Genomic DNA, 24,263 nt, shown 5'->3' on the forward strand with positions numbered 1-24,263 from the left:
CTGTTTTTACTTTTTTAATTTTCTTGTTTTATTGTATGTAATGGCAGAGATTAGGGATTCATGAAGTACAACTATAACCACAATCATATGGACAGAAATCTATGCGTTGTTATATGAAGACAAGTCCAGATATTGTGGCCAAGGTTTAGCAAATAGTTGTTTTTATTTACATAACATCGCAATGATAATTTTTTAAAATATTTTTATAGCAATATAGGTGGGACATTTTGAACATATTTGAATATTGGGGGGGGGATGTGTCCCCCCAATATTGCAGGGCCGCGTGGTCGGTTCGGACCGTAAACCGCCTACCGTACGAATTTGGTCTATACAACTGAACAAAATAAACTATGGCCAAAAGCTCCCTCCGGGTCACACAATATCGCTGTTCCGTCGGGGACAGAACGCGACTGCCATAGGCTACCACCCTCTCAACCACGTCGACCACCTGGTCCAGGACAGCCCCAATTCCCGTGTCGCTGAGAGGGTTGAGAGGGTGGTAGCCTATGGCAGTCGCGTTCTGTCCCCGAAGGAACAGCGATATTGTGTGACCCGGAGGGAGCTTTTGGCCATAGTTTATTTTGTTCAGTTGTATAGACCATATTTGTACGGTAGGCGGTTTACGGTCCGAACCGACCACGCGGCCCTGCAATATTCGCTGAAGATTAGTCAGCCCTCGGGTCAGCTGTCTCGCTGGCTTTCGTATTATAATTACGGCCTTGCTTTACGCACACACTGGTCTCTCTTGGGGTTATGTTCCTTCGCCTAAGTCGGGGGTGTCCAAACTTTTTGCAAAGAGGGCCAAATTTTATAAAGTGGAGATGCCCGGGGGCCAATAGTTCCTTCTGACATTTTTTAACCACAAAAGGTACGTGAAAATACACACTGTTATAAAACAATTATCATTGTCACAATTACCTTTATTTTTCAAATGACAATGTAACCAAATATAAGCCACTCAGGCAGACGCGAACAACTCTAAAAACACAATTCTGCCTTTCGTTCAGTCACGTAACATTGAACAAACTGTATAGAATACCTTAAATCTGCATGAGTTAAATATATTTGCCTCATGAACATTTTAAACAGGAGTTATAAGTAATGCAAAGTGGTCTGTTATCATTAAATTGTAAAACAAGTGAATTTTGCCCTTGTCTTTTACAAGATCTTTCAGAAAGCAATAGTTTATGTCACATCTACAGGTACATAACATCAACAGTTATAACCAAATCTTATTCAAGAGTTTAATAAATCAAGTGCCATAAGTCCAAGTGCACTAGTGTGCTTTAGGCTTTTCACTGTTAATAGTGACAGATGTTACCGTTCAAAACACTCAATTTCAGATTGATCAAGGAACAGATCACTTGCTGACACTAATGACAAGTGTGATACTGAGATCTAGATTTCAGTAAAGAGACCAGGTCTGGCCTGAGGGCAGTGGTTGAGATGCGTAAAATGTCATGCAAGTGGGAGTCGCTCATCCTTGACCTCAATCGGTTCTTGTTTAAGTTCATGACTGAGAATGTTTGCTCACACAAATATGTGGAGCCGAATAAGCTCAGCATTTTCTTAGCGAATGACCGCATTCCTGGAAACCTGCTTTTGTCCAGCTGCCGGTAAAAGTCAACAAGAGAACACTGCTGGTGTTTTCCGCGGCACTCATCGTCACACTGCAGCTCAATGAGCTCCAACTGCAGCTGTGGAGGAGCACAATCATGGTCCACGGAGAAGGGAGAAGAGAAAACCAACATGTCCTTTTCAATAGCTGCAAAGTCCCGAAAGCGTTTGTTCAATTCCACAGAAAGAGATGCGACAGCTGTTGCATAACTCTTCATTTGCGCACCGATGTTGTCCTGTGGGAAACTGTCAATGACCTCTTTCAAAGCTGGGAAGTGCGCGGTGCAGGGCTCTGTTTGGGACAAGTGTCTTTGGAAAAGTTACAGTTTGGTTTCAAAGGCCTTGATGTGAGCGTATAGCTGGCTCACCACTGCATCTTTTCCTTGAAGATTGACTTTCAGCGCATTCAGATGCTTCGTTATGTCAACCAAAAAAGCCAGATTTTCCAGCCATACAGGATCGGACAGTTCTTCCATTGGTTGTCCCTTCTCACCCAAAAAATGTCCAATTTCCTCTTTGAGAGAGAAAAATCGCTGTAGTGCGGACCCCCGACTTAGCCACCTCACATCTTTGTGATATATTACGTCACCGTATTCAGCCTGGATGTCACGCAAGAACTGCTGAAACTGTCGGTGGGATAGAGCTTTAGAGCGAATATAATTGATTGCCTTTGCCACTGGTTTCATAACATCATAAAATTTGAGATGTTTGGCGCAGAGAGCCTGCTGGTGAATGATACAGTGAAGTTTAATAGCGTTACCTGCTTCTTCGCTGACTTTATTGCAGATCAGTGTGGACAATCCACTTCGCTCACCAGCCATGGCAGGCGCACCATCGGTAATGATCCCAGAAACTTTACTCCATGATAGTTTCATATCATCAACAGCTTCACAAATATAAACCAATGAATCTGTTCCTCTGGTTTGCCCTTTAAGGCTTTTGAGGTCAAGCAGCTCCTCTGTCACGTTCATGTTGTCATCAACTCCTCTTTAAAAATAAGTAGTTGTGCAGTGTCAGATGCATCGGTGCTTTCATCGCAGGCTAATGAGAAATAGTCAAAAGCCACTCCCCTGTCCCCCAGTTGTCTCTGAATATCTGACGATATGTCCTCAACTCTCCGTGCCACAGTGTTGCGTGCCAGGCAAACATTCATACATTCTTGCTTCTTCTCGGGGCAAATGTTCTCCAGCATTTTCATGACACAGTCTTTGATAAACGCACCTTCAGTAAAAGGTTTGCCATGTTTAGCTATTAACATGGCCACTTCGTAGCTAGCTTTGGTGATGTTTTCCTTTGACTCACAGGCCCGCGTGAAGAATCGCTGTTGCGATGCCAGAGCCGCTTGGAGTTGCTTCACTTTTTCAGCGCGGTCACTCCCTGTTAGCTTGTCGTATGTTGTAGCATGTTTTGTCTCGTAGTGTCTCTTTACATTGAAATCCTTAAACAAGGCAACCGTCTCTTTACAAATTAGACAAACACAATTGCCTCGATTTCCAGTGAAGAAGTATTGTAATTCCCACCGCTCCTGAAAGCGGCAGCCCTCACTGTCAACTTTTCTCTTTTTTTGTGCAGTCGCCATGGCGGAAATGATTCGAGAAGGGTTCGCGGCACGGATGCTGAGCCAGAGAGCATTCGAATGGTGCTGCCACCGTGTGGTGAAAGGAGGAATTACATTTTTAAAGTTTGATGATATTTTTATTCTGACAGAGCTGGTTAGCCATAAATAACACATTATAAGACCGAAGCTGCGGGCCGTATGAAATCTGACTTTGGACATGCCTGCTGTACAGCGTCCATCCGAATCGGAATGGGTGCCCTGTACCCTGAATTGATTAGTCCATTCGTGGGCGTGGCCTACAGTGCAGTCACGTGGGTCGATGGGGGGTCCAATCCACAGTCACCATTAACTCCATTGATATAATTCTCCGTGTGATTCATTCCATTAAGCCCATACCGGATACATAAGAAAGAAGACAAAGACGACAACGACAACCGTTACGACAGAGGTCGCAAACGGGTTTTGATTCCTTACCCGTATACGTACCCGGCCGCACCAGGGTCGCAAACGGGTACCCGTACCCGTACCCGGCCGTACCCGTACCCTACCCCCGTACCCGGCCGGGTACGGGTATCGGGTACTTGATTGCGACCTCTGGGATGAAGCCCTTTTGCAGGCGTGGGTGGGTTGATTCTAGGAACTTGAATTGTGAGAAGAGACAAGACGTTGGGAAATGAGTGACAAACGGTGACTCACCAGTGACTCACGGTCTACCCGTACCCGTACCCGGCCGCACCAGGGTCACAAACGGGTACCCGGCCGGGTACAGGTAGCCGGGTATCGGGTAGGGTACGGGTATCAGGTACCCGGTTGCGACCTCTGCGTTACAACCCGCGCAGTTAGTTGTGTCGTCTCAGACGGCCGTCTGCTTGACGAACTCCAGGATCTTGGAGAGCCTGGTGAACACAGCCGGCGAGCTGCACAGACCCCAGCTGCCCACGCCCTTCAGGTACCAGCGTCCGTCCACCTCCCTGCACAGCAGCGGGCTCGCCAGGCTCTACCGCACACACGGAGCACAGCAAAGACAACGACCATCATGTAATCCACCCCGTGTAGCCTGTGGCAGACTATGAGTGTAGGTTACAGTGAGGGAAAAAAGTATTTGATCCCCTGCTGATTTTGTACGTTTGCCCACTGACAAAGAAATGATCAGTCTATAATTTTAATGGTAGGTTTATTTGAACAGTGAGCGACAGAATAACAACAACACAAATCCAGAAAAACGCAAGTCAAAAATGTTATAAATTGATTAGCATTTTAATGAGGGAAATAAGTATTTGACCCCCTCTGCAAAACATGACTTAGTACTTGGTGGCAAAACCCTTGTTGGCAATCACAGAGGTCAGACGTTTCTTGTAGTTGGCCACCAGGTTTGCACACATCTCAGGAGGGATTTTGTCCCACTCCTCTTTGCAGATCTTCTCCAAGTGATTAAGGTTTCGAGGCTAACGTTTGGCAACTCGAACCTTCAGCTCCCTCCACATATTTTCTATGGGATTAAGGTCTGGAGACTGGCTAGGCCACTCCAGGACCTTAATGTGCTTCTTCTTGAGCCACTCCTTTGTTGCCTTGGCCGTGTGTTTTGGGTCATTGCCATGCTGGAATACCCGTCCACGACCCATTTTCAATTCCCTGGCTGAGGGAAGGAGGTTCTCACCCAAGATTTGACGGTACATGGCCCCGTCCATCGTCCCTTTGATGCGGTAAAGTTGTCCTGTCCCCTTAGCAGAAAAACTCACCGAAAGCATAATGTTTCCACCTCCACGTTTGACGGTGGGGATGGTGTTCTTGGGGTCATAGGCAGCATTCCTCATCCAAACACGGCGAGTTGAGTTGATGCCAAAGAGCTCCATTTTGGTCTCATCTGACCACAACACTTTCACCCAGTTGTCCTCTGAATCATTCAGATGTTCACTGGCAAACTTCAGACGGGCATGTATATGTGCTTTCTTGAGCAGGGGGACCTTGCAGGCGCTGCAGGATTTCAGTCCTTCACGGCGTAGTGTGTTACCAACTGTTTTCTTGGTGACTATGGTCCCAGCTGCATTGAGATCATTGACAAGATCCTCCCGTGTAGTTCTGGGCTGATTCCTCACCGTTCTCATGATCATTGCAACTCCACGAGGTGAGATCTTGCATGGAGCCCCAGGCCGAGGGAGATTGACAGTTCTTTTGTGTTTCTTCCATTTGCGAACAATCGCACCGACTGTTGTCACCTTCTCACTAAGCTGCTTGGCGATGGTCTCGTAGCCCATTCCAACCTTGTGTAGGTCTACAATCTTGTCCCTGACATCCTTGGAGAGCTCTTTGGTCTTGGCCATGGTGGAGAGTTTGGAATCTGATTGATTGATTGCTTCTGTGAACAGGTGTCTTTTATACAATTAACGAGCTGAGATTAGGAGCACACTTTTAAAGGGAGTGCTCCTAATCTCAGCTTGTTACCTGTATAAAATACACCTGGGAGCCAGAAATCTTTCTGATTGAGAGAGGGTCAAATACTTATTTCCCTCATTCAAATGCAAATAAATTTATAACATTTTTGACATGCGTTTTTCTGGATTTGTTTGTTGTTATTCTGTCTCTCACTGTTCAAATAAACCTACCATTTAAATCATAGACTGATCATTTCTTTGTCAGTGGGCAAGCGTACAAAATCAGCAGGGGATCAAATACTTTTTTTCCTCACTGTATATTGATTCAGTCACAGACCCATAGACTCACACAGAGACCCACAGACTCACACAGAGACCCATATACTCACACAGAGACCCGTAGACTCACACAGAGACCCATAGACTCACACAGAGACCCACAGACTCACACAGAGACCCATAGACTCACACAGAGACCCATAGACTCACACAAAGACCCATATTTTGTTGACCTTCCCCTCCTCCCGTGCCTCTGATTAGCCCACAGTTGGCTACGCACGTACGTTGCGAAGAGGAGTTCAGACCCATGTACGTACGTGCAGTGCGTGCAAACCCATCCGTTCCGCTCACCCCGCAAAACTGATTGGAGGCACAGATCATCCTGCTGGTGACGGCTCTGGCGCTGCTGCTGTTGACGGCTCGGCATTCCTCCTGCCCCACGATGCTCACGCGTCTCACGATCTGCGAACCTGGAACGCGACGGAGGGAAAGACGAAAGGAACGCGTCTCACAGCCCGTGCGATGCGCCCGCTCAGGTTTTCTTTCCCCGCAAGGCGCGGATGTCCCCGCGGGTGAAAAACAGGTGGAGGGCGATCTTTGTCGTCGGGTGCGGGGGGAGCTACTGTTTGACGACAGAGGAGGGTACAGCGAACAATGAATGAAATTTATGTTGCATTGAGAGTTTGTTGTCCATTGCACCCAAACCTCCAATTATCCGCGGATGTCTACGTACGGTGTGGAAAAAGTTCAACCATAAAACCTAATCACAGTTTGGTTCTCTTATGATGTTGCGCATTTCCATAACATGTATTAGACACACAACACGGTGATGGATGTATGGTATGGAACGCGTTTTTTTTTGGTGGGGAAGCCACTTGGGGATAAGCAGCGTGACGGAATTAAGTGAACGAAATGATCTCGCAGCGCGAGTAGGAATAAGCGGTGGTTGCAACAGTTGCATCTTTATCATCATTGTCATCATCATCGTCATCCTCATTGTCATCATCATTGTTGTCATCATCATTGTCATCATCATTGTTGTCATCATCATCATTGTCATCATCATTGTTGTCATCATCATTGTTGTCAGCATCATCATTGTCATCATTGTTTTCATCATTATCATTGTCATCATCATTGTTGTCATCATCATCGTTGTCATCATCAACGTCATCATTGTCATCATCATCGTCGTCATCATCCTCATTGTCATCATCAGTGTTGTCATCATCATCGTTGTCATGATCAACGTCATCATTGTCATCATCGTCATTATGATAATCGTCATCATCATAATCGTCATCATTGTCATCATCAACGTCATCATTGGCATCATCATCGTCATCATCATCCTCATTGTCATCATCATTGTTGTCATCATCATCATCGTTGTCATCATCAACGTCATCATTGTCATCATCGTCGTCATCATCATCCTCATTGTCATCATCATTGTTGTCATCATCATCATTGTCATCATCAACGTCATCATTGTCCTCATCAACGTCATCATCGTCATCATCATCGTCATCATCATCCTCATTGTCATCATCATTGTTGTCATCATGAACGTCATCATTGTCATCATCGTCATTATCATCATCGTTATCATCATCGTCGTCATCATCGTCATCAACATCGTCATCATCGCACGAGAGACTGGGATGCTGCTGGATGCTTCAACATGCTATTCACCACCACGCACCTCGGTCTTTGTCCAGGCAATGCGTTACGCATCATCTCACGCTCTATCGCACCACGGGTGACCAGCCCCTCCCCACCCAGCCCCACCCTCCCCACCCAGCCCCTCCATGTGTAGTGTAGTAACTCGGCGGGAGACGACTTCACGGGTAACACACTCTTTATTTTATCCAACTCGTTCACAGGTGACTAACACCTACTTTGTATCTCGGGTGACAAACACCCACTTAGTATCTCGGGTGACAAACACCCACTTAGTATCTCGGGTGACAAACACCCACTTAGCTACTTGGCGACTAACGCCCACTGAGCTACTCGGATGACCAACATCCACTTAGTATCTCGGGTGACAAACACCCACTTAGCTACTCGGCGACTAACGCCACTGAGCTACTCGGATGACCAACATCCACTTAGCTACTCGGCGACTAACGCCCCTGAGCTACTCGGGACACTCCCTGCCCGGGGTATCCGTCTCGACTGTGGGTCCCCAGCCCGACCCACGGGGGCGTCGGACCCCGGGTCCCACAGCCTCGCCTCCGAGCCACACAGGGCCCCGGTCCCCACAAGGACGGCGGGACTAGGGGTCTCGTGGCACTAGGTCTTCAGCTCCGTCTTCGGGTCTTCAACTGGGTAACTCTCTCCGAGTGCTCTCGCGCGTCCCCCTTTATACCCCACCTGCGGACGTCACTGCGAGCACCCACTTATTCGACCAATCGCCGGGCGCTGGCTACGATCCTCTTTTCCCACATCTCATCGTGCCTCACCACTCACGCCGCGCCGCCCCGTCATCTGTCACTCCCGGCGCGCGCGTCCACACCACGCCCACAACGCGTGCCCAACCCCGCACCCCGCGCCGCCCCGTGATCCATCACTGTCACAGTCGGCGCACGTCAATACCACCACTACACATGCACGACGGACACAATAATCCCCTGTGGGCTGTTGGTACCAGGAGGTTCCTACCAGTATGAGCTACATAGATAGAAGCTGAAGTGGGGGAGGGGGCCTCACCCACCAGTGAAATAAGAAAACACATTTTTTTTAATGTTTTTCCTTTCAAAAGAAATTGAACTTTTAGGATCGGCGCACCGGTTCGGTCAAATTAACTTGAACAACAACCAACCTCCACCCGCGACGAATAGTTTTACCCGCTTGGATGGACGCGACGGAGCAGGACTTCCCGGGCAGGGGATTTGGCTCGCGCTTGTCCGGGAGGCAAGCCGGCCTCACGGCATCCGAAAGGGGAATGGCGTAGCTCAGCTGCACCAGCGCAGCGTCGTAGTCGGAGGTGGTGGCGTTGAACTTGGGATGCAGGTGGATGGCGGCGAGGGGTTGCAAGTTGTTGTTGTTCTTGAAGGCTACCCGCCAGTCGACAGGCAGGGCGGACCTGCGGTGCGTTCACAGTTTTTGTCGAGTGTGCAAAGAAAACATCTAATTATAATACAGGTTTTTGTTGGGTTAGATCGAGTAAATATATAAACGTGTCTTGAAACCCGCCACCACCCGACACAGCCAATGGGTAAGGTTTGTCACGTAAATAGAACTTGCCACACTATGAGACCTCCTTTACCAGTGGCAAAATATAGTAGTAGGGTTTTACCCTTTAAACTGGTACAAAACTGACACCTTTATACAAGGCATCATGTTTGCATTTTGACTGCTTGTGTTGCGGTTATTGCAAGCATGATGCCTTGTATAAAGGTGTCAGTTTTGTACCAGTTTAAAGGGTAAAAACCTACTACTATATTTTGCCACTGGTAAAGGAGATGTCTCATAGTGTAAATGCTTACCCCGAGCTCTCAATACTCTGATAGTGCGCTGTCTTTGAGTTTTACGCCTTTTGGCGTCATCTGGTCCAACACCAATGGAGACTAGGCTCTAAGAAAAGCTGTCTCGGGTGTGGACCAATCATCTTCAAGGACAGTGCATATCATTATCATCATCAGAGTTGTTTCTTTTTGTTTGCATTTTGACTGCTTGTGTTGCGGTTATTGCAAACATGATGCCTTGTATAAAGGTGTCAGTTTTTGTACCAGTTGAAAGGGTAAAAACCTACTACTAAAACTTGCCACTTCAATACTAGTCCAGCACACCGGTGTGTTGGAGAGCAAAGCCACAACATTTACAATCTGAGTACGACGTTTCGCCAGTAATTACAACTAGCTTCATCAGGTGACAGCCAGATTTGTGGAAAAATCCTCCCGTTTCGTTCCTTAAATAGAGGGGTAGATGTGATGACGTCACTTGTGAGCCATCGATTTGCTTTGTCATGACCGTCGACATAGATATACAGTGAGGGAAAAAAGTATTTCATCCCCTGCTCATTTTGTCTGATTGAGAGGGGGTCAATTACTTATTTCCCTCATTAAAATGCAAATCAATTTATAACATTTCTGACATGCGCTTTTCTGAATTTTGTTGTTGTTAATCTGTCTCTCACTGTTCAAATAAACTTACCATTAAAATGATAGACTGATCATTTCTTTGTCAGTGGGCAAACGTTCAAAATCAGCAGGGGATCAAATACTTTTTTCCCTCACTGTATATACAGTGCAAGTTTGTGACACCCTCAGGATGTTCACATATTTTACACATTTCAAAGCAAAAATGTTATTTGATCTTAATCTAAGTCGTAATAATTGATAAATATAACCCAGTTAAACAAATGACACAAAAACATGATACTCTTTCAACATTTATTTATCCTCAAATGATCCTACATTCAATAAGCACGATGTGTGAAAAGTATGTGCACCCTTTAGATTCAGTAATTGGTGACACCCCTTTGAGTAGCAATGAGTTTCCTGTAACCCGTTGGTCAGTCTCGCATCGCATTTGAGGAATGTTGGTCCATTCCTCCTTACAGAACTCCTTAAAATCGGCGGCATTTGAGGAGTTGCCTTGCAGGGACAGCTCGCTTCAGGTCCTGCCACAACATTCCAATGTGGTTTAGTTCTGGACTTTGATGAGCCCGTTTGTAAAACGCAGATTTGTTTTTCTTCTGCAGCTATTTTGTTTTTAGCGGCAAAACGATATGTTAACTAGAATTGTAAATGTTGCAGCGGGGTTACTCTCGAACACACACACACACACCGGTTAGTGCTGAAATAAGTAACTAATTGGGTACGTTTAAAAACATATAAAGTAAACATTTCCAATATTAAAATGGTAATTGAAAATTATAATAAAATTACGTAAAATAATAATAATAACGATGTACGCTAATATAATGATAAAAAACGTATAGTAAAAATATAAATTATAAAAACATGAATATATAAAAAAATTATGTAAAAATAAAAAATGTTAAGTAAACATTTTAATAAAAAAATGATAAAAGTTTCTTTCCAACACACACATAACACCGGTTAGTGCTGAAATAAGTAACTAATTGGGTACGTTTAAAAAGCATATAAAGTAAACATTTCCAATATTAAAATGCTAATTTAAAATTATAATACAATTATGTAAAATAATAATAACAATGTACACTAATATAATGATTTAAAAAAATAAGTTAAAATGTATAGTAAAAATAACAACAACAAATTCTAAAAACATGAATATATTTTAAAAAAATTATGTAAAAATCTGAACAAATATTTTTTTTAACAAATGTTAAGTAAACATTTTAACAAAAAAATTTAAAAGTCACCACTCACGTGCCGTTGAAACAGGACGCGCTGGTGAGGAGCCACTGCCCGTTGAGGAGCGTCGAGTCGCACGGAGGAAAGTTCCCGCTGGTGCTTTGCAGCTGGGCAAGCCACGGCTGCGTCTGCCCCATCGTTTCCACTCCACAGTCTGTGCCGGGGAAGGGGGTGGGGGCGATAGCGATCGGCGTATGAGAGAGAGATCTGTGTGTCGGTGTCTTTGTGTCTGTGTGTGTGTCTGGCAAGTTGGCACAGTAGGGGGCACAGGTGGTGCATCAGCCAGTCATCTCGGTCATTTCGGTCATCTCAGTCAGTCGACCCGTGGCACCTGCTGGGTCTGCCCCGTGACCTCCTGCCAGCGGGCGTTCGACACTTCACGTGGTAGCCTCAAGGTGCACATGGCCTGGCACAAGCGTCGTGGTGACGTCACCGCCACTTCGTGGTGAATGTCGGTTGTTGTTGTGTGTCAGTGTGTGTCAGTGTGTGTGTGGTGTCAGTGTGTGTGTCACTGTGTCTTCTCGGTCATCTCAGTCAGTCGACCCGTGGCACCTGCTGGGTCTGCCCCGTGACCTCCTGCCAGCGGGCGTTCGACACTTCACGTGGTAGCCTCAAGGTGCACATGGCCTGGCACAAGCGTCGTGGTGACGTCACCGCCACTTAGTGGCGAATGGCGGTTGTTGTTGTTGTTGTTGAGTCTGGTAAAACAACCCCATAGCTACTCATTGGTGCCGGACGGCAAGGTTGGGGTGAGCAGTGCCATGGGGGGGAAGGCAAACTTCGATTGGCCATTACCCTCATGGCGTCTGTAGCCACCACAGTGACAAAAGGGGGCGGTCAAGGTATGGCTCCCTATTGGTCAATCCAATGTTACGTATGCAAATCTGGTAATTGCTGCTCACTCAGAGGAGGAGTTGGAGGCGCTGCTGCTGAACCTGGAACTTGCCAGTAAGAGGTGGGGCCTTACCAAAAGCCCCACCAAAAACTAAGAACCTGCCTGGTTATTTTGTGCAATCGGACACTCCACCCCCACCACTCCCAATCGGTGATGGGGCAGTTGTGGAGAGATTGGAGAGTTTCCCATACCTGGGCAGTGTGCTCATAACCAACTCCGGGTTGACAGCAGAATCAGTTGAGCGGCATTATCTTTAATCGGTTGTGTAACGCTGCGTGGAAGCTACCTGATCTGTCGCTCCACACGAAGCTTCAGGTCTTCTCGACCACAGTCATTTTCTACCTTCTCTACGCTTGTGTAGTACCGTCGAATACAGGTCGACACCCGGGGTTGAGGCACACTGAGGTTTATTACACCAAACGTTGTGACATACACACTTGAGGGGGTATTGGCCCCCCTCACCCGTCTATCTGAGGACACACCTCCTAGCTAACCCTAGCCTGCCTCAGAGTCCTCCTCTCGTGGACTAGGGGAGGCTATCTTGGCCCGACACTGGTCAGTCGGGCCCGGTACTCAGAGTCCAGACCAGCACTGGCTCTGGCTCTGGCACCACGCCACTGGCTCGAGCCTGCGCGGTCCTGACAAGGACGGCGTACCAGGGGGAGACCAGGGCTCTATCTAGGACGTCTTCCGTCTTCTCTTCTTAGCTAACCCAACACTCCCGAGCCCCCCGATACATTCCCCTTTTATACATCCCCCTCCCTGAGGGGTGGGGCCCCGGGGGATCGTAACGTCCGAAGCGCGGACGTCGTAGAGGGCACCTGCCCGTGCACTGACGTAGCCCCGCCCACTGTGCTAGTTTCCCGTAGGATCCCATACATATCAGCTCTACACATATTTCCTCCGTAAGACCCCTACATCACCCCCCCCTGTACAGCTCGCAGCCGTCCCGGCTGCAACATTGACAATAAAAGTTTATTCAGCCCTCGATCCCCCAGCGTGTGCCTCATTTTTTTCAACAATAACGCAACGAGAAGAACAACAGGAAGGAAAAATAACCCGACGAACCCCCCGCGAATAAATACGAAAACCGTAGGACGAGCGTATATACACGTGTATCTTTACCTGGAGTCCCCCTCCAGCCCCCCCACAGACGACGCACAACACACACAACACACACAACACACACAACACACACAACACAATAATCGTACAACGCAGCGCGGCACGTGCCGGGAACACAGCACGGACGCCCCACACCGTGAGCACAACATGCGAATGTACACCGGAAAGAGAACCCACAAAAGATGCAAAAAAAAAAAATAATTATTTTTTTTTTCTTCTTTTTTTTCACAAGAGTTTGCGCATTTTTGCGCGCGTCCTCGCCGCAGGCCCATCACACGGGACAGGCCCGGCCGGCAGGCCGTCGGCCGGCAGGTCGTCGGCCGGCAGGTGTTCATCACAGAGCGAGTCTGTTGCCGACGTCGCAAGACCCTCAGCATCACCTGCGGGGGTCGTCGGGCGTGAGCCCGTCACTCCCGGTGCACCTGGGGGTGGGACAGCCGGCAGCACGTTAGGCGGGAGCAACGGAGAAGACCCCTCTGAGTCGGACGCCCCCCCACATGTTTGGCCACGCGCGTGTGTAGTGGGATCTCGCACCGCAACGAAGGGTTTTAGCCTGGAGGGGTGTACAAACCACCGGCGCCTCCCCCATTGAATGCGCACGCACTGAGGTCTCAGGACCTCAACCACCTCGACGGGACCCCGCCACGGTCGCAGCAGTTTAGAGGAGGACGCGAGCGGTACCTGGGGACAGTGCAACCATGCCCTGTCCCCCGGCTTCCACTGTATCACATGCGCGCGACCCATTCTGAGGCACTCATTAGCCCTCTGCCGCCTGGCAGAATTCTGCATGGCAGCATCCCGTGCCTCCGTTAATTTTTCCAGGTTGAATTTAACATGTTCGGCCAATTGAGTTTTTCCCTGCGGCGCCGGGATCTGCAGTTGGGCCTGAACAGGTGGCTCCGGTTCGCGGCCATACATAAGGAAAAAGGGGGAAAATCCCGTCGCAGCATGGGGGGCCAACCGGTATGCTGACAGGACCCCCTGAATTTTCAAATCCCAATCCGTCTGTGAGTCAGAAACGTGCTGCGACAACATCGACGTGATGGTACGATGCAACCGCTCGACCATCCCGTCGGTTTGTGGGTGATATGGAGAGGTGCGAATCTTTTTAGTGCCAAGGATCTCACAGACCTGTTTGAGCAATTTGCTTGAAAAATGTTTACCCTGGTCGGTCAGCAGCCTCTCGGGAGCACCTTTGTCAAGGACGTATCCCTGGACAAAGGCCTCCACGATGGCTGCCGCCGACTGGTTGGCCAGGGGCCAGGCCATAGGCCAGCGCGTGAAATATTCAACCCCGGTTAGCAAATACCTATTTCCCCTGGGGGTGGCGGGGAACGGTCCTAGAATGTCCAGCGCGACGAGTTCGTTCACCCGGGAAACCCTGATAGATTGCAGGGGCGGGTTCGACTCCTTCGCTGGTGGTTTGCGCTGCGCACATCTAGGGCACGATCCTAATAGATCCCCGACATCCCTTGTCATGCCCGGCCAAAAGAAATCAAGTTGGAGCAAGGCCAGGGTCTTTTGGGTACCCAGGTGGAGGAGGCGCTCGTGAGCGGCCCACACCACCCTACCCCGTAACCCCGAAGGGACCACCAGCCGGTGGCGATGGGATTTCCCGTCCCAATGCATTAACAACCCACCGAGCATTTCCCATGCGTCGGCATCACCCCTCCCCCGCCCCCGGTCCCTGACGCGGCGGCGCAACGCAAGGAGGGAAGTATCTTCCATTTGCAACCGGCCCCATTCCGTAGCAGGCAACCCCAACAGGGAATCAGAACCCTGTTGTGCGATAGAATTAGTCATTGATGCTGCGTCATCAGCAGCCGCCAAGACCGGGACAGGCAATTCAGCAGGATGCCTGCACCGACCCGACCCCAGGAGGCATGCGCATTCGGGGGTGGTCGGCATGCGTGACAGGGCGTCCGCGTTGGTGTGGCGAACGCCCTTACCGTACGTGGTCTGAAAATCAAAATCCTGGAGAACCTCCAGCCATCGAGACAATTGTCCCGATGGTTGTTGGACTCGCAGGGCATACTGTAGCGCTGCATGGTCTGTACGGACGGTGAAACACTGTCCGTACAGATACGGCCGGTACTGCTGGATGAAGTAGACAATTGCCAGCAGTTCCCGACGCGTGACACAATATCGTTGCTCCGCTGGAGACAACACTCGGCTACCGTACGCGACCACCCGTTCGACGCCCTCGACCACCTGGGACAGCACGCCCCCAATACCTGTGTTGCTCGCGTCAGTATCGAGCACAAAGGGTTTTGAAAAATCGGGATAAACCAGGGGAGGGGCATTAACCAGAGCGTCCCGAAGTGAGCGGAACGCAGCCTCCTCCTCCTGTCCCCAATGGAAACGGACCCCCTTTGACGTCAAAGCGTGCAGGGGCTTAGCAATGGTGGCAAAGTCCGCGACAAAGCGTCGGTAGTATGACGCGAAACCAACAAAGCTCCTGACCTCTCCCACCGAGGTGGGAGTCGGCCAGGAGCTGACGCACTGCGTTTTGGCGGGATCGGTAGCAATACCCGAGCGCCCTACGATGTGCCCCAAATAACGTACCGATTCGCGCAACAAATGACACTTTTGGGGTTTAAATTTCAAATTAGCAGCCCGCATTTTGAGGAAAACGGCCCGCAACCTCTGGAGATGCTCGTCAAATGTTCTGCTAAAGACGATAACGTCGTCCAAATAGATTAAACACGAATCCCACTGCAATCCAGCCAAAACCAATTCCATCAATCGCTGGAAAGTCGCCGGCGCCGAGTGTAATCCCATCGGCAACCGGTTAAATTGGAAGAGACCATGTGGCGTACGGAATGCGGTTTTAGGCTTAGATTCATCGTCCAGAAGAAGCTGCCAGAATCCCGAAAGCAAATCCAATGTGGAGAAGAATCGCGCCCCCGCCAAGGCGTCGAGCGATTCATCAATACGGGGAAGCGGGTATGCGTCAGCAACGGAAATTTTGTTGAGGCGGCGAAAATCGACGCAAAACCGCAACGATCCATCCTGTTTCTTTACCAGAACGATCGGTGCTCCCCACGGGCTGGTAAAGGGAGAAATGATATCGGCGGCTAACATGTCATCAACAGCCGATTTGACATGGTCCTTCTCGGCGGGACTCAGCCGGAAGGGATTTTGGCATATGGGCGCGCTGTCACCAGTATCAATATGGTGACGCAGCAAATGGGTGCAGCCCAGATCGAATTTGTTTTGACTAAACACATCGGCGAATTCGCGCAATAGTGTCCTAAGTTTTTGACGCTCTACATCCGACAGGTCCGTCGATCCCGCACAAAGCGCCTCAAGCCACCCTTCATCGGTGTCCGAATGTGGAGTCGGCAGAGTGGCAGCGTGCACGTGATTTGCGACAGACTCCTCACAGGGCACCGGCGTTGCGTGAGCAAGCACGGTCCCTTGGGGAATTACCACGGCCTGCGACCCCACATTGAGGACCGCGATGAAGGGGTCCCCGTCCCCCCTTATAATGGTCTGAGCGGGAATCAAATGCGGCCCGCTAACCCCAGCCCTAGATGGCCCCAGCAGGACACCCTGGTCCCCAACACCCTTAGCGAAGGGCCTACGAACCTTTAGGGGCACCAACATTTGTGCCCCCGGCGGCACGCGAACCGTCTGAACTACAAACGCGGGTACCGTCGCGAACGCCGAGCGATCCGTAGTAGGGGAAGGCAAAAACGCCATCCGCCGTCCCGACGGGAGTTCAATGCAACCCTGATTAATCATAATCCGAATCGGCATTTTGCCCAAGAAATCCGTCCCCAGCAGGCACGGAACCGCCAGCGAGGAGGACACAAAAATAGGGCCGGACAATTTAATATCACCGATCGAAATTTGCGCGCGAATCTGACCCATGATACCCAGTGAGCCCCCGTTAGCAGCGTAGAATGGGACATTAACCGGTAGTAAGGGACGACTTTGGACAGGGAGAATGTTGTATATTAGTTCCGAAATGATGGTTGCCGACGCACCTGTATCGACGAGGATACGCACTTCGACCCCGTCAATATACCCTACTACGGCCGACGACCCCGACGACGCAGCTAGAACGCGATGGGCCAACACGGACCACTGGGTGGGTTCGAATTCGGTCCCCATAGTGGTTCGTGTTGGCCCCACGGTGTGCAATGTTGGCCCCCCGTTCGTTGCGGTGTGTACATGTGTAACGGGTGTGTGCTTCGGCCAAACATGTGGGGTGCCGCGACTCGCCGGGTCATGTCGGTGGAGCTTGGGAGGAGGAGGAGGAGGGCCGGCGTCCCGGCGAGGCGTCGTCCCCCGCTGTCGAGGGGAGCGGCACCCCGAGGCGACGTGGCCCCGGATGCTGCAGTTATAACAGCGCGGGAGCGCAGGTGGTGAAGACGGGCGGTCGGAGCGGGCCGACCCATCCCGGTCCGCCCGTGCTCCCATCCGTTGCTGCTGTCGGAAGTCGGCGGCGTAGACCTCCTCCGTCGGTGGGGTGATGGCAGCCACCGTACGGCCGGCAGCTGCCCTGCTGGCCTTCCTTCGCTGCGACAGGAGGTTGGCGTGGAGGAGCCGCGCCGCTTGGAGGGAACCCATCTCTGCGTCCTCCTGCACGACGATAGCGACGTCCAGGTCGTCCGCCAGCAGAAGGATCTTCTCGGTGACCATGGCGTCGACGCCTTGGTCATCCATACGAGGGAAGGCCGTCTTTGCGAGCGCCAGAAGGCTCGTACGGTAGGCGAGGGGCGACTCCTTCGCACCCCGCTGGCGATCGTAGAATCGCTGCCTACACTCCGCCGAGGGTCCGTAAACCCCAGCCAGCAATTGCAGCGCCATCTGAAGAGTAGAGCGCTTGTCCCTCGATGCGGACGTAAGAGCGGCGAGGGCGTCGCCGTCAAGGAGCGCCGGTAGTGCGCAGAGGGCTTCGTCGTCTGACCACCCCGCCATCTCTTGATGCGCGAGGAAGCGCCGCTGAAATCCCCCCCAGTCGCCCTCCTCAGCCACAAACTCCTTCAGCGGGGGCAGCCTTTGGTGTAGCGCAGCGACCGCCGTGGAGGCCCGCACTTTGATGTCCCCGCAACTCGGCCGAGCGTCAGCACGAACGGCAGCTGTAATCGCCTGTCGCGCAGATAGTGACGCTCCGTCCGAAGGCAGTAACGCGGCAGCCCTAGCGGAACCGATGTCGGACCCCAAGTTGAGGTTGGCCATGCCCTCGGCAGCTGCTGCGGCGATGGCGGGACTTTCAAAAGTGCCGTCGGTAGAAATGGCGGGAAGGTGCAACGGCCGTCGGCCGTCCTCGCCCCGCGGTGGTCCAGCAGCCCCCAGCCGAGTGATGGTCTCGAGTGTGGCGGCAGCAGCGTATAGCAGCTCCGCCAACCTCGCCTGCGCCAGCCGAAGTCCGTCGGACAGCGACTCCCCTTCCTCCCGATGCCCCAGTAAGGATGCATTCGGTCCCGGCTGCTCGTTGCCCCCATCAGCCGTCTCTGGTACCGCACTTCCCGCGGTGTCCTCCGCCTCCTGCACCCCGGCCCGAGCTGTTCAGCGCGTGTCCATGTTCGTTGTTGTTTACTTCTGACGCCAGATGTAGTACCGTCGAATACAGGTCGACACCCGGGGTTGAGGCACACTGAGGTTTATTACACCAAACGTTGTGACATACACACTTGAGGGGGTATTGGCCCCCCTCACCCGTCTATCTGAGGACACACCTCCTAGCTAACCCTAGCCTGCCTCAGAGTCCTCCTCTCGTGGACTAGGGGAGGCTATCTTGGCCCGACACTGGTCAGTCGGGCCCGGTACTCAGAGTCCAGACCAGCACTGGCTCTGGCTCTGGCACCACGCCACTGGCTCGAGCCTGCGCGGTCCTGACAAGGACGGCGTACCAGGGGGAGACCAGGGCTCTATCTAGGACGTCTTCCGTCTTCTCTTCTTAGCTAACCCAACACTCCCGAGCCCCCCGATACATTCCCCTTTTATACATCCCCCTCCCTGAGGGGTGGGGCCCCGGGGGATCGCAACGTCCGAAGCGCGGACGTCGTAGAGGGCACCTGCCCGTGCACTGACGTAGCCCCGCCCACTGTGCTAGTTTCCCGTAGGATCCCATATATATCAGCTCTACACATATTTCCTCCGTAAGACCCCTACACTTGCAAAACGTAGACCCTCCTAATGGAACATCTCTGGTTAGAAATATTTATGCTGGCCTGCCTACGATCCATCCTGGGTTTAACCTACAGGCTGTATTGTGTGAGGAGCTCACAAATCCTTGAAAGATCTGGACAAATTCCCATCGGTGAGCTCCTCCGGCAGGCAAGGCTGCATTGTCTGGGTCATGTAGCCCGCATGCCCAGCCACCGCATGCCTAAACAGCGTTTGTCCAGCCGGATAGAGGGGGCTAAACGGGCGCGGCACGGGCTAGAGAAGAGATGGAGTGACGTGGTACAGGAGGACGTGGAGCTGAGTGGACTTGCCGATGACTGGTACCAGCGGTGTCAAGATCGGCCTCATTGGAGGAGGCTCGTGAAGGACGCTACTGGGCAGTCGGAGGCAATCGCCCTCCAACAACAACGGAGGGCGGAGGAGCGACTCTCACAACAACGAGCGGAGCCCCGGGTGGCTAAAGCACAGCAAGTTACCACACTAGGGGGCACAGGTGGTGCATCAGCCAGTCATCTCAGTCAGTCGACCCATGGTATCGTGACCTCCTGCCAGTTGGCGTTCGACACTTCACATAGCTTTGCCACAAGTGCGTGGTGACGTCACTGCCACTTAGTGGCGAATGGCGGTTGTTGTTGTGTGTGTGTTTGGGTGGGGAGCAGTCATAGGCGCTCGCTAACAGCACTTGCTCCAACAGTCTGTTAAGGCTATGCTGGGAATAGTTGTCTTTGTCGGGAGCGTTGGCATAGCGGTTAGAGTGCTGTGCTCCGAACACGAGTTCGATTACCGCTCAAGGCCAACACTGGTGACGATTATCTGAACCGGTCATGGGCCTCCCATAGGTCGACTCAGCCTCAAATGAGTACCTGGTGCGGTGTGTAAACATCACCACTCAGGGAGACAAAGGGCGTGGTGCTGGTCACCCACCCCTGCATGTGCCGTGCCGACCTTCATAGGTGCTACTCGCTAATAGCACTTTCCCCAACCGTCTGCTCGGGTCTACATGGGGGATCTTTATCTTTGTGTGTATTGTGTTGACACAGCAAGGGGGTACAAGTGGTGCATCAAACGGTCATCTCAGTGAGCCGACCCATGGCACCTGCTGGGTCTGTCTCGTGACCTCCTCCTGCACCTAGCCTGGCACAGCAGTCAATGCATGGCACCTGCTGGATCTGTCCCATGACCTCCTCCTAAACCTAGCCTGGCACAGTAGTCATCCCATGGCACCTGCTGGGTCTGTCTCGTGACCTCCTCCTGCACCTAGCCTGGCACAGCAGTCAACCCATGGCACCTGCTGGGTCTGTCTCGTGACCTCCTCCTGCACCTAGCCTGGCACAGCAGTCAACCCATGGCACCTGCTGGGTCTGTCTCATGACCTCCTCCTGCACCTAGCCTGGCACAGCAGTCAACGCATGGCACCTGCTGGGTCTGTCCTGTGACCTCCTGCCAGCAGACGTTTGACACCTCACATGGCCTTAACGTGCACCTAGCCTGGCACAGGCGCTGTGGTGATGTCAAAGCCACTTAGCGGAAAATGGCGGTGGTTGTTGTGTATTGTGTAGTATGTGTGTACATTTAACTTTGTCGTTGGCACCATACCTAGCCATCCGTGCTAATCGGAGGTATAGCAGGAAGGACAACAAACTATGGGTCCCTTTGTGAGGCAATTCGTCTCTGTGTGAGTCATGCGTCTCTGTGCGAGTCTGTGGGTCAATGTGTGAGTCTGTGGATCTATGTGTGAGTCTGTGGGTCTATGTGTGATTCTATGGGGTTTTTTGTGTGAGTCATGCGGATTGCCCGATGATGCTGGATGCAATTACCAGCGAAACGTCGTACTCAATTTTTTTTGTAAATGTTGTGGTTTCACGCTTCAACACACCGGTGGGCTAAAGTAGTGAACTATTTTGTCTTTTGTCAACGTGACACTTTTTTTACTGATTGGACGTGTCGGGTGGTGGAGGGTTACTACACATTTATAAATAACGCGATCTAAACCCAAAAACGTGGATTATGAGTGTGTGTGTGTGTTGGAGGGTAAACCCATTACAACATTTATAATCCGAGCAGGGGCGGTTTCTTCATTAGGGCGATTGGGCGACGCACCACCAATGTCATTCAACCACAGAGTCACGCTAGCCGTCACTGTGCCTCTGGATATAGTCCAATCAGCGTCATGCTACGTTCTGTGGAGTACCGCCTCTTTTTGGGCGATTTCCCTCCAGCTGGGAATCGCCCCGAGTGGTCCCATAGACTTACATTCAAAGATTTTTTTTTTCGAACGGGGGCGCTGCAATGCATTCTCTAGGGCTTCCGGGAGGGCTCGCCCTAACGTGCTTACGTCATCATACGTAAGCACGTTTCATCCAACAATATAATTTTCCGCCACCTAGTGGAATCTTTAATAAAAGAAACTTGAGTGGATTGTATTAATAGTGAGTATAGAAACAAACAAGATGTATTGTAAGAATCACTTTATTTTTCATTGATTTTAAAAAAGTGAAGTTGCCTTTACATGCTTAAGCTGTTAATTTATCCTTTGCATGGGTGGACCTTATCCTTATCAATCATCCAGACATTTGCCCCCCCTGAGAGATTTTGCAGGAGCCGCCACTGAATCCGAGTAACCCTGGTAATGTTTCGCTAGTAATTGCAACAACAACCAGCATCATTAGGCGACAGCCTGGTTGTTGTTGTTGTTACTGGCTGAACGTCACGGTTACTCGAATTGATAATGTTGTAGTGGAATCTTAATTTTGGAGCTTTCGTGACTGCAGGAATTATTCTTTGGTTCTTTCGGTTAAGTCACGTATAAAGATAAAATAATAAATTAAATAATAGCATACTACGACGTTTAGATTGCAACACAAGCAATCATCATCAGGTATAATGAAATGTATCTTGGTGATATCTGTCTGCTTATATGTCTGTCTATAGTTTTCTGGTTAGATTTTATGTTGCTATTTCATTATACCTGATGATTATACCTGACCAAAGAAGAATCTTGTAGTGGGTTTACTCTCCAACACACACACCGGTTAGTGCTGAACTAAGTAACTAATTTCGATTTTAAGCTTTCGTGACTGTAGGGATTCATCTTCTTGGTTCGTTCGGTAAAGTCACGTAGAAGGGAAATAATCATTTAGACGCTGTCTTCCCGACAGACCTGGTCTTCACTTGAGGACGGCTGCTTGAGTTGTGGCCGAAACGTCGTGAGAATTATTTTATTATGTTTTATTTTTATTATTTTATTATTTCCCTTCTACGTGACGACTTTACCGAAAGAACCAAGAAGATAAGTAACCAATTGTCACGCTTTGTTTACGTTACAAAACCTTGCTGAGTTGGCTGTGTCAGGTGGTGGTTTAAGGACACAGCATTAATATTTATGCGATCTAACCCAACAACCTCCATTATGCATGATATTCGTCGCCAAAAGCCTCTTACTACTAAGTGTTAAAACGTAAATATCCTTTCTAGATTTGAAGCTTTCGTGACTGCAAGGATTCATACTCTTAGTATTTTCGGTAAAGTCACGTAGGTAAAAATTAAATTAAAATTAATAAAAAATAAAATAATAAAACCTGATGACGGAGACTTGTGTTGCCTCCGAAACGTCGTGATTTTTTATTTATTTGTATTAATTTTAATTTCATTTATTTACCTACGTGACTTTACCGAAAAAACTAAGAATATGTAAATATCCTGTCGCTTAAACATTTGTATAGTAAGAGAAAACGTTAATTATACATTTTTCAAACAATGCTGTCCTGTATTTCACGATTACCAATATAACCATCATCGTTAATTCCATTAAATAAATTAATAATAGCAATAATAAAACCGGCATCTAACCTTTTGAGGTTTGAGTTCTACCAAGGTACACGTAGCTGATCCTGAAGCCTCGTCCTGGAGAGAATGCGGGGAGAGAGGCAAAAGCAGGACGTTAAGATGCAATTTTAGTTCAAATTCGTAAATACAGAGACTCCCTCTGCTTACGAATAATCGACTTAAGAACTTTCAGAGATACGAACAAACCCTGGTCCGTATCTCAAGTTGCCTGTTTGGACCGAGAGTCGTAAGTTCAACCACAGCGCAATTGATGGCGGTGTTGGCATCTACATCTACAGAACGTGAAGAACCAGTGGCATTCACATCTACAGAACGTGAAGAACCAGTGGCATTCACATCTACAGAACGTGAAGAACCAGTGGCATCTACATCAGCAGAACGTGAAGAACCAGTGGCATCTACATCTACAGAACGTGAAGAACCAGTGGCATCTACATCAGCAGAACGTGAAGAACCAGTGGCATCTACATCTGCAGAACGTGAAGAACCAGTGGCATCTACATCTATAGAACGTGAAGAACCAGTGGCATCTACGTTTACAGAACGTGAAGAACCAGTGGCATCTACGTTTACAGAACGTGAAGAACCAATGGCATCTACATCTACAGAACGTGAAGAACCAGTGGCATCTACATCTACAGAACGTGAAGAACCAGTGCCATCTACATCTACAGAACGTGAAGAAGCAGTGGCATTCACATCTGCAGAGCATGATGATACCAATGGCATCTACATCTACATAAGATTACTCAACTTTTGAAGCCTTTCCCGTTGTTTAGTGTTTGGAATCGACAGGAGAAAATTTGGACTAACGAACAAACCTCTGGAACTGAACTCTTTTGTAAGCAGAGGAGTCCCCATAGATAAAAAAAAATAAGAATAAGTTTTACCCTTTCTAGCGGTATTTAAACAGGAGATTTTTTAAAATGTCCAAACACCAAATAGATTATACCTTTTGCAAGGAATCAAGTTACGACATTAACCACATACTTGTAGTCAAAATGCAAACAACACATGCTCTGATGATAATAATTTCACATGTCATTGTTTGTTAAACTGATTGTCCTACACCAGAGACA

General features: G+C 49.7%; 1 protein-coding gene across 2 annotated transcripts in view; it reads right to left on the reverse strand.

Moving 5' to 3' along the window:
* Positions 1–24,263, reverse strand: part of LOC144737946 (transmembrane protease serine 6-like) — an 85,322-nt gene that overhangs the window by 52,482 nt on the left and 8,577 nt on the right. The window contains exons 4-8 of one of the 2 annotated variants that reach the window (XM_078620852.1): positions 23,188–23,241; positions 11,193–11,331; positions 8,679–8,917; positions 6,178–6,296; positions 900–4,172 (exon numbers count right to left, since the gene is read on the reverse strand). In XM_078620852.1, the coding sequence (XP_078476978.1) occupies positions 4,029–4,172; positions 6,178–6,296; positions 8,679–8,917; positions 11,193–11,314 (624 nt within the window). In that variant the 5' untranslated portion in view covers positions 11,315–11,331; positions 23,188–23,241 and the 3' untranslated portion in view covers positions 900–4,028. Of the gene's footprint in view, positions 1–899; positions 4,173–6,177; positions 6,297–8,678; positions 8,918–11,192; positions 11,332–23,187; positions 23,242–24,263 lie in introns of those variants that run through there. The other variant, XM_078620851.1, reaches the window with a different exon arrangement.

Source organism: Lampetra planeri, chromosome 76 (genome assembly GCF_965212315.1).
Source record: "Lampetra planeri chromosome 76, kcLamPlan1.2.h2, whole genome shotgun sequence".
Classification (NCBI taxonomy): domain Eukaryota; kingdom Metazoa; phylum Chordata; class Hyperoartia; order Petromyzontiformes; family Petromyzontidae; genus Lampetra; species Lampetra planeri.